We start from the raw sequence: 9,101 nt of genomic DNA on the forward strand, positions 1-9,101 counted from the left end.
AACCGACTGAGCCACCCAGATGCCCCAGAAATTCACTTTTTAAAAGAAAGTTTTATGAAGGCTCAAAAAAAAAGCTGGAAAAATAGCCCTCTTCTATTTTCTACTTTTTCTCAGTCCCTTTCCTGATTCCCATTGAGTGAAGCAAAGGGTAGGGAAAAGAGAATGGACTCTGGAATCGCATGGACCTGGGTTCAAATCCTGAGTCTACTACTATTGGTCTGGCCTTGAGCAATTTGCTTAGCCTCTCTGATGTTCCATTTCCTTATCTATGGGATGGGGGGTTATGGTAATTCTTACCTCACAGGGTTGAGGTAAGCAAAGCCTTTACCAAATGCCCGATTGACAACAGACACTCAGCTACGTATGGTCTGCAGAAACCTCAGACTCTTTTAAAATGCCAGTTTAGGGTGGATTTATCAAAAACATGGCACTGATGCAAAGACAGATAGATCAAAAGAACAGAATGGAGAGCTCAGCAATAGACCCACAAATATATGGTTTAATTGATTTTTGAGCAAGGTTTCAAGACAACTCAATGGGCAAAGGATTGTCTTTTCAATACATGATGTTGGAGCAATTGGACCACCATATGCAACCAAAAAATGAGTCTTGATCCATACCTTGCATTACATACAAAAATTAACTTGACATGAATCATAGAGCTAAAGCTAGAAAGTTTATAGGAGAAAATTGTTGTGACCTTGGGTTAGACAAAAATTTCTTAAGATACAAAGAAAGCACAAACCATAAAAAATTTTGATTAATTGGTTTTCATCAAAAAGAAGAAAGTTTTGGGGCGCCTGGGTGGCACAGCGGTTAAGCGTCTGCCTTCGGCTCAGGGCGTGATCCCGGCATTCTGGGATCGAGCCCCACATCAGGCTCCTCTGCTATGAGCCTGCTTCTTCCTCTCCCACTCCCCCTGCTTGTGTTCCCTCTCTCGCTGGCTGTCTCTATCTCTGTCGAATGAATAAATAAAATCTTTAAAAAAAAAAAAAGAAGAAAGTTTTGTTCTTCAAAGACACTGTTAAGAAAACGGAAATGCAAACTACGCAGTAGGAGAAAGTATCTGGAAAATGGATTTACTTCTTTAACATTGCTGTCTCCTGAAACTGTGGCACCAGGTAGATGTAATTAATCATTCTCGTGTGTCACTATCCTCTCCCTGAAAAAGTGCAGTTTGTAGAGGCTCTTCCTTCCTCCCTCACTACTTATGCCATTATTCGCTGCCATAATTCTCATAATACTGTTACGAGCGAGAGCTAGGAAGAAGATTGAGCTATGTGTAATAAGGTTGCAAGCCCCACAACTTAAATTGTATTCTTAGTGGGAGAGAAAAGAGCAACAATAAAAAAATCTAGAGTCAGGCACACGTGCATCAAGCAACCTGGCGCTCTTCTTAGCCACAAAGCACTCTCAAAGACGACAACAAAAAGCACAGATGGGGCACATTCATTAGGGCAATATGGCGCTAAAGCGCTTTGCATCATTTCATTGACGCGTAGGAGAAACATTGAGTCAGCATGGAGTCCTAGAAGAAGCAGAGACACCAAGGAGGCATCCAGCAGAGTTTCATCTGGGCTGTTTCCTCCCTTATGCCTGTAAAAGATTTTGCTCTTCTTAGGTCTCGGAATGGCTTTGTCTTTTGGACTCCATTCTCGCTTCATCTGTCTCTTATTGGTTTTACTGTCTTGGGACTGTTGGCTTGATTTTGGGGATTTCTCTTATTTGAAACTTTGGCCTCTGTTTGGCTTCCTGGCACCAGGCTCCGTGCTTCCTTGCTCCTTAAATCTGCTCTCCCTTTTCCCCATCTCCTCTCTGCCTCCTCAAAGTTTCCAGTTTGCCGTGTTTGGCCATTGATGGGTGATTACTAAACTCATATGTCCCAAAGTACATAGTCTACCATACAGGGATCCACAATCTGCAGACATGTCTCTCCCGGGTCTCTCTTACTCTCATGACCCTGACAAACCACCAGAGGCATAGCTGAAGATGGAAGTTGTCAGGTACTTATGATAAGTACAAGTTGATAAGGCCAAATCTATCTTGGTCAAGGTAGCTGTGGAACTTTGCAATTATTGATGCAACCATGAGGATGTCTTTATTGGTGTGAGCAAAGGTCCAGTGTAGGATGATCTTGGTGTTGGCGTGCTCAGGGGTTATATGCAGGAGCCACTTGGGGCCTTATGGGTGAACATAGCCTAAACCATAGGTGAGTAGAGCAGTAGGGCAAAGAGCATCCTGTGTTCATTAGCCTGCTCTTTCCGCAGGTATCCCGACAGACTCAGGACCAGGCACTAACCTCGTGGGTTTGTGCAGCCGCCAGGAACAGCCCAGTGCGTGGGCTATATACACTCCAGGTGCGGAAGAGGGGTGTGGCCATGCTTGCCCCCGGCTTCGGTTTAACAACAGCAGAACCACGAGAAATGTTTTCTCTAGAGTCGATTCCCCAAGACAGTCTGGCTGCAATTCATAGGCCACCAGACCACTGGGAACCGAGCATCCCTCCCAGTTGACTTTAACTTAGAATAATAGCCTCTCAGAATAAGCGTCCCGGGGAGCGGATGGGCTAACATCAAAGTCTTCCATTCCTTTTCCAATTTTGATCACAGCGACCATTTTAACACGAACTCTGCATAGGTTTTAAAAGCTTGAACTGTGCTCAGCAGGTCATCAGAAGAATCTCTGCTCCTCCCCTGACCCGCCGGAGACAGCAAAGAGACGTGTGCATGGTCTCTGTGGGACGCTATGAAGGATCGGGGATGTGCCATCCAACAGGAGAAAACTTGCCCGCAGCGTCTTGCACCATAACCCATTTCCACTTCACGCAGGCGATGGGAAACAATCTGGAAGACACATTTTAATTATAAGAAAATAAACGTATGAACTTGGTGCAGAAGACGGGTAGAACGTCTCCATGTTTTAAAAAGGCTCCCCTGTACCAGGCAGCCCTAAATCTTAGCATGATGAAGCCGACAGGGATTCAAAAGTTCACACAGTTCATATAAATTCTCCGCTTCGAAGCTCCCACATCCAGCAATTTTACGAATCAGGCATCTGAGGCACAGAAAGCTCAGTAAGGATTTATGACATTTGTATTGTTAGTGGGACGACTGAAACGTAAGCCCGAGTTCCTTGACAGTACATCCTGCACTTGCTTCCAACTGTCTTTTATCCAGACGATGGTATTTGACTGTCTCTGAAAACCTGCAGAAGGCATCATGGTTATTCCCCCAAGAGGGAGATGAAACGTGAACTCATTTTCAATGAGAGCGGACTTTGGGAGAACAGTTCCAACTGGGCACATTCTTTTCTCCTCTTTCCACTCGTTTTCAGGGCCACCTGGAAGGTTTGGCTCGGGGCTCGGGAGTGAGGAGAAATCCCCGATTCCCAGTCTCTTTCTTTTCACAGCTGCAAAGTTCAGTGAGTTGAACTGCAGTGCTGTGACTGTTCGCTCTGCCACGACCAACCTCTGTTGTAAATCTTCCTCCCAGAACACGTGACGATGCATTTCTTGACTATATATCCCAACGGCAGCAGGAGAGTTGTCAGAGTGCGGAGCCCCGCAGAGAGGAAGGACGCTCTTGGACTTGGCCATTTAACAACTCAGGACTTGGGAAGAATTTGCCAGCCTTGGGTAAGTTAGCAATGCAACTTGGCTTCAGAAACATTTGAGAGAGGGCTCTTTTGTGCAATTAGTAGATGAGGTTTTCCTTTCCTTTCTCTGTTCTCAGGAAACTCGGTTTTGAATTAATAATAGGTTTATGTTTGAGAAGCAACATGTAAGCTTTCTTTTTTTTCTCTTTGGCTCAGTTAGAAAAAGTTTCCCAGTGCCTAAAATGTGATTTATTTTCTCTATGCTCCCTTGTCTTAGGCTGATTTTTCCCTTTTGCTTTTAAAATGATAAAAGCAATGATTTTACACACTCACTTTATGAAATGCAGATACCACGACACGTATACCCTAAAAAAGGAAAGTCCTTGTCGCATTTCTCCCTATCCCTCCCTCCCTTCCCTCCATCCACTCTGGCCTCTCATAGCTCACCCGTTAGCTATTTTGTGGGTCTTCTTACCACGATTTCTCCATGCAGTTATCAGCCCTTTTGATGTTGCAATCCCACAAACCGCGTGCTCAGCTTCCTCCCTGTACCGCGGGCCGTGGGAGTGTTCTAACCTGCAGGTTTCTCCCCAGACCCTGGCTGTGTGCACGGCGCTTCAATGCTGAAGATGGAACCTCTGAACAGCACACACCCCAGCACTGCAGCCCCCAGCAGCCACCTGGTGTCCCACGTGCCTGGCAGCGAGAGCAGCAACGGCAATGAATACTTCTACGTTCTGGTTGTCATGTCCTTCTACGGCGTTTTCTTGATCGGAATCATGCTGGGCTATATGAAATCTAAGAGGCGGGAGAAGAAGTCCAGCCTCCTGCTGCTGTACAAAGATGAGGAGAGGCTCTGGGGGGAGGCCATGAAGCCGCTGCCCATGGTGTCGGGCCTGAGGTCAGTGCAGGTGCCCATGATGCTGAACGTGCTGCAGGAGAGCATGGCGCCCGCCCTGTCCTGCACCCTCTGCTCCATGGAAGGAGACAGCCTGAGCTCCGAGTCCTCCTCCCCAGACGTGCACCTCCCCATCCAGGAGGAGGGGGCGGATGATGAGCTGGGGGAGACTTCAGAGACGCTCCTCAACGAGAGCAGTGAAGGGTCCTCAGAGAACATCCATCAGAATTCCTAGCACCCCCAGGGCCCCTGGAGGCGGCCCCATCAGCCAGCACCCTTAGGGAGAGGAAGGACACTTTCCGTGTCTGGTTTCACTTTTGCAGTGCAGCTGCCACTTTAAAGAGACTGTTGGCGAGCCCCTGCACGGGGGTGGTGGGGGACGAGGCTCCATGGGAGTCAGCAGCCAGGAGTCCACACCGGGCCTGTGGTGGACACCTGCCACGGAAAAGCCCCGAAGATGTGCAGTGTGTACCTTGACTTTGGGGTCTGGGGCTTGGGGTTCCAGTTCCGAATTGGGCAGGTCGCTGTGCTTGCCGTTGTTTTCTCACCGGATGCCCTGGGTAAGCCCTGGGGCATCTGCCCCCTCCCAGGGCTGCCCAAGGCCTAGGACAGGCTGACGGACTGGTTTTGATTTGCTAATTTGCCTAGAGCTTTGTTCTAGATCTGATTGGCTGTAAGTACCTCTCCGGTGTACCTGTGGCAAGAGTTCACAGCAGGTCACAGAGCTTCCTTTAGGAGGTCTTTGGGTTAGAGGGGGATGTCTGATGGAGGACTTTGATGGCAGAAAGCTGGAGATCCAAACCTGTTCTTTTGCATACTGTGAGAAAAAAAAAACGCAACTTTTAAACCTGCTAACGTTGGCTGGGATTATAAAACAGAATCTGCTATTTTGACCCTATGTCTAACCTGTGACCTTGGACTCTGACCTCAGACCATCCAGCATTGCATGCTGGCATGACAGTTTTCTTGGTTGGAAGGGCTTCCCCAGAATCGAACCTGCACTCTGAACAGCTGTGCAGGGGACTTTTCCTGATCTTTCTAGAAGGGCTGATGGTGGGGTTGAACAAGGCCAAGCCGTTAGCTCTGCTGCTGCTTTTTTCCCAGCCTAGTTTTCTGAGCTGGGAGCTGACATAAAGTGGGCCTCCACGGTATGGCATTTTGTCACGTAGCCGGGACCCAGAAGGGCATCCTCAGGCGGAGGTTGGACGAAGCAGGGGTCCAGGTTCTGTTTTCTGATCTCGAGCCCTGACACTGATTTGCTGTGTGGTCCTGGGCATGTCATCAAGAGGCTTACTGCCTTCATGAGACTCCTGAATCTAGATCCCCAGGGGGCCGGGAGGATGTCTTTGGATTTTAAGACTCTGTGATAAATCCTGTATGGCCTGGTGTGAGGAAGCTTGGACAAAATATTTCCCACTTGGCCAGTTAGTCTGAGAACGGATCTGCTTATTTAAAGGAGCAGTTGGAGACGCAGAACACATGTAACTGGGAGATTCAGGGCGAATCACTACCCAGTTCATGCTGTCATTTTCCCAGCAGTGAACCAGGGAGGCAGATACCACATTTTACTCTGCAAAGTTCCCTGGGTAGGAGGGAACTTCTTCAGCTGAGAAACCAGAATTCTAAAAGCAAACGTTCGGGAATGCTCGCTAACGTCTCCGTGTATTCCTGCGGTCAGTAGCTTTGTAGCAGACCCATTAGGCCCTTAAAGGCAAGCAGGAAGAGAAACACACCAAAAGGTCAAATTTAATTCTAGTAAAAACAAATTTTTTTTTTTTTTTTTTTTTACACATGTTCTTCCTTGATTGAAGATAGCAGTAACTACTGTTCCCATAAGGGTTAACAGTAGGGGAGCGGGCTTATCAGTTTGCCCTCACACAGTGCTAGAGGACATTTATGTTTGGGGGAAAAGGGCCCTCCGTTCACTTTAAAATTCAGAGTGTGGATTTACTCCAAAGGGGGCTGTTTGAGGTGAAAGAAGCCAAGTTCAGTTTGGCCCCTTGCCTGGAATCACTTGAATTCTGAAGCTTTACTGCGAGGGACATGTGCGTTGTCACATTTTCCATTGCTTAATCCTGAAGTTTGGTGCAAGTCTATCTGCGCCTGCTAAAAAAGTGATGTATATACTTTCTTCTTATTCTATTAAGTTGTATAAAATCGTCTTCTGTATTTAACAGTTTGTAATTTTCACACCGTTTTTTAATTTAAATAAACAAACACATTTTCCCGAAGAAGTTATGAGCTCTCTCTTTGATTCTTCAGTGTGATTCCTAGTTTCCAGGACATCCCAGACATTTCCCAAGCCGTCTCTGGATCCGGGTCATCTTCCCGGGTCAGACTCTGGGGAAGGTGTATCTTATTTCTGCCTGAGTCACGGAGGGAGCGGGGCTGGGCTTTCCCATCCTTTGATATGCATTGCAATGAATTTAAAAAAAAAAAAAAAAGCTGCGGATGGGTCTTACATCCTCCTCTCGGTTCACAGTGGGTGGCTGTGGGGCCCTTGAATTTGAACCTGCAGAGGAACACGGCAACCTGGTGCAAAGCTGGGGCTCCAGATTTGGTGGCAAGGACTCATCTAGTTTGCATGCTGGCTAGGCAGACATTACTCACAAGTGGCCGCGGCAGCACAAACTAAGGGGCCAGGGGAGCTGCGAAGTGCACAGGGGCAAAGCTACTGAAGACCGCGGAGCGCGCGGGCGGGGGAGCCAGGGTTGGCGCTCCCGCCCCTCCCAGTCACGTGACCCGCTCGCCCCTCCCACTTGGTCTCGCTTTCGCTCTGTCCCCTAGGCTGAGGTCCCGCCAGCCTGCCGCAGCCTCTCTTTTATGATTTTATTTACACCGTCGGAAGTGCTGAAGAAAAATGACCCAAACCAGTGACCCATTTTGAGTCAAGCAGATGGTAGAGAGTGGCCTTACTTTTCCGTTTCCCTGCTTCCTGTGAGTTTAGCTTTTCAGTTTCAAGTCAATGTTTCCATTAGGTTCCCAAATAACTGTCTCCCTGAAGTCTTCATCTGGCAAAAGTACAGCGGAGCCTGGATTCTTCCCAAAGCACATCAAGGATCCCAATTCACTAGTTGGTATTTTGACAATGAAAGATGAGAACATGATTTTAAAAAGACAAGAAAGCCTTTCAATTTATCCGGGCTTAATATCCTTGGTGAGGAAAGAGTTAAAACAAAAAAAAAATTTTTTTTAAACCAGGGGCGGAAGAAGAGGGAATTCTAAACTCTAATTGTCCTAAAAATATGCAGAGTACACTATGTCGTTTTAATGGAATATTTGTTTTCTTAAAAAAAAAAAGAAGAACTTCTAAGCAGAACCTAAGGCCCAAGGGGTTTAGTCTGTGTGGATTTACTCATGCATGTGAAAATCGGAGAAGGGAATTTGGCCCCCCGCACCTAGGATATTAGAAACATATTTTAAAGCACTTAAATGTTAGGGATGAGGTAAATGGATCATCCCGCTTGCTGCATGCTGTTCTAATTACACCTTCGTACGTCAGAGTCAGGCGGGGCTGCTGCCGAGGAAAAGCTAGCTTTCACGGACAGAACCATGGGATCCAAATTACTGGGAAAGGCTGAACTTGGGCCAGGGAAAGAGTGCTCTTGGCTCATGATTCTGCTTGGAAAGTAGACCCCATGGTACATTTGCGAGCTGCAATTGGAGGGTTTTGTGGTCAGGCGCGCACTTCCAGGGCTCAGCTGGAGAAGGGCCATTTATCATCCTGTAAAATGTCGCTCTGATCACAGAGGTTGTGGAACAGACAGAACTTGGAGCTTGCAGTGCAATCGCGACTCCAGGTAGAGACAGACCCTACATGTGCCTTACCCCCAGTCTAGGCATCCTGCTGGAGAAAACCACGGGGAGCGTCGTGGGTTATGGGACAGGAGTTGGAGCCTAGGGCCGGAGGGAGACATGTCAGCTCACTGAGCAGGCCAGGCCGGTGGCTCAGGCAGAGGATAAATAGGGGTTCAGTGGAGACTCAGCCTTATTTTGTCTGGCTTTCTGTGGCTCTGCAGCTGTGCAGAAAGTACCCGGCCTCTCTGACCTGAGGTGTCTCTCTTTCACCAGGAGGAAGACATGCCGGCCTTTCTCTCTCGGGGTGGGGGAGCTGCTAATGACAAGAACGGTGAAACCCCCTGCGAAATATTGAGTGCTGCATGCAAGTAAATGGAAAGCAGCTCCAGGCTTCTACTTTTTCAAATGTATCCTGGATCCGACATCTGCAAATGAAAGTCACTGAACCTTCTCTTCTGTGCACGGTTTCCTCAGGAGACTGCAACATTCAGGAAAAGGATATGATTTGCCAAAGAAGAAGGGTCATAAGAGAGAAAAACCACTGTTCAATTTTGCCTTTCCCCATTTCTGAAATGTTTCCTCCCACGCAGGAAGGAACAGTTTGGGATGTGAGCTGTTACCATGGAGATAACCAGCCAAGGTCACTTGTTTGAAGGAGGAGCCCATGGCCCCACGGCACTGGATCATTAGAGCAACTTTATGAAATCGGGATTTGGTCCTTGACTCGGGCAGCGACAAGCTTTGAGCCCCGGCAGCCTCCCTTCATGGCATGGAGGAGGGGATGCAAGGAGAGCTTATCCTTTTGTCCGTA

General features: G+C 47.8%; 1 protein-coding gene across 1 annotated transcript; it reads left to right on the forward strand.

Moving 5' to 3' along the window:
* Positions 1-3,293: 3,293 nt before the first annotated feature.
* Positions 3,294-6,726, forward strand: KCNE4 (potassium voltage-gated channel subfamily E regulatory subunit 4). The gene is made up of 2 exons (XM_045775324.2): positions 3,294-3,634; positions 4,189-6,726. Exon 2 carries the CDS (start codon positions 4,215-4,217, stop codon positions 4,725-4,727), a length of 513 nt encoding a protein of 170 aa, XP_045631280.2. The 5' UTR covers positions 3,294-3,634; positions 4,189-4,214; the 3' UTR covers positions 4,728-6,726.
* The last annotated feature ends 2,375 nt before the right edge of the window (positions 6,727-9,101 follow it).

The sequence above is a fragment of the Ursus americanus genome, chromosome 1, assembly GCF_024610735.1.
Source record: "Ursus americanus isolate L20-20 chromosome 1, mUrsAme1.1.p, whole genome shotgun sequence".
In the NCBI taxonomy this organism is placed as follows: domain Eukaryota; kingdom Metazoa; phylum Chordata; class Mammalia; order Carnivora; family Ursidae; genus Ursus; species Ursus americanus.

Excerpts from the sequence above, each read along its gene's own strand:
- KCNE4 (XM_045775324.2), top strand. The coding sequence starts at position 4,215 with ATGCTGAAGATGGAACCTCTGAACAGCACACACCCCAGCACTGCAGCC.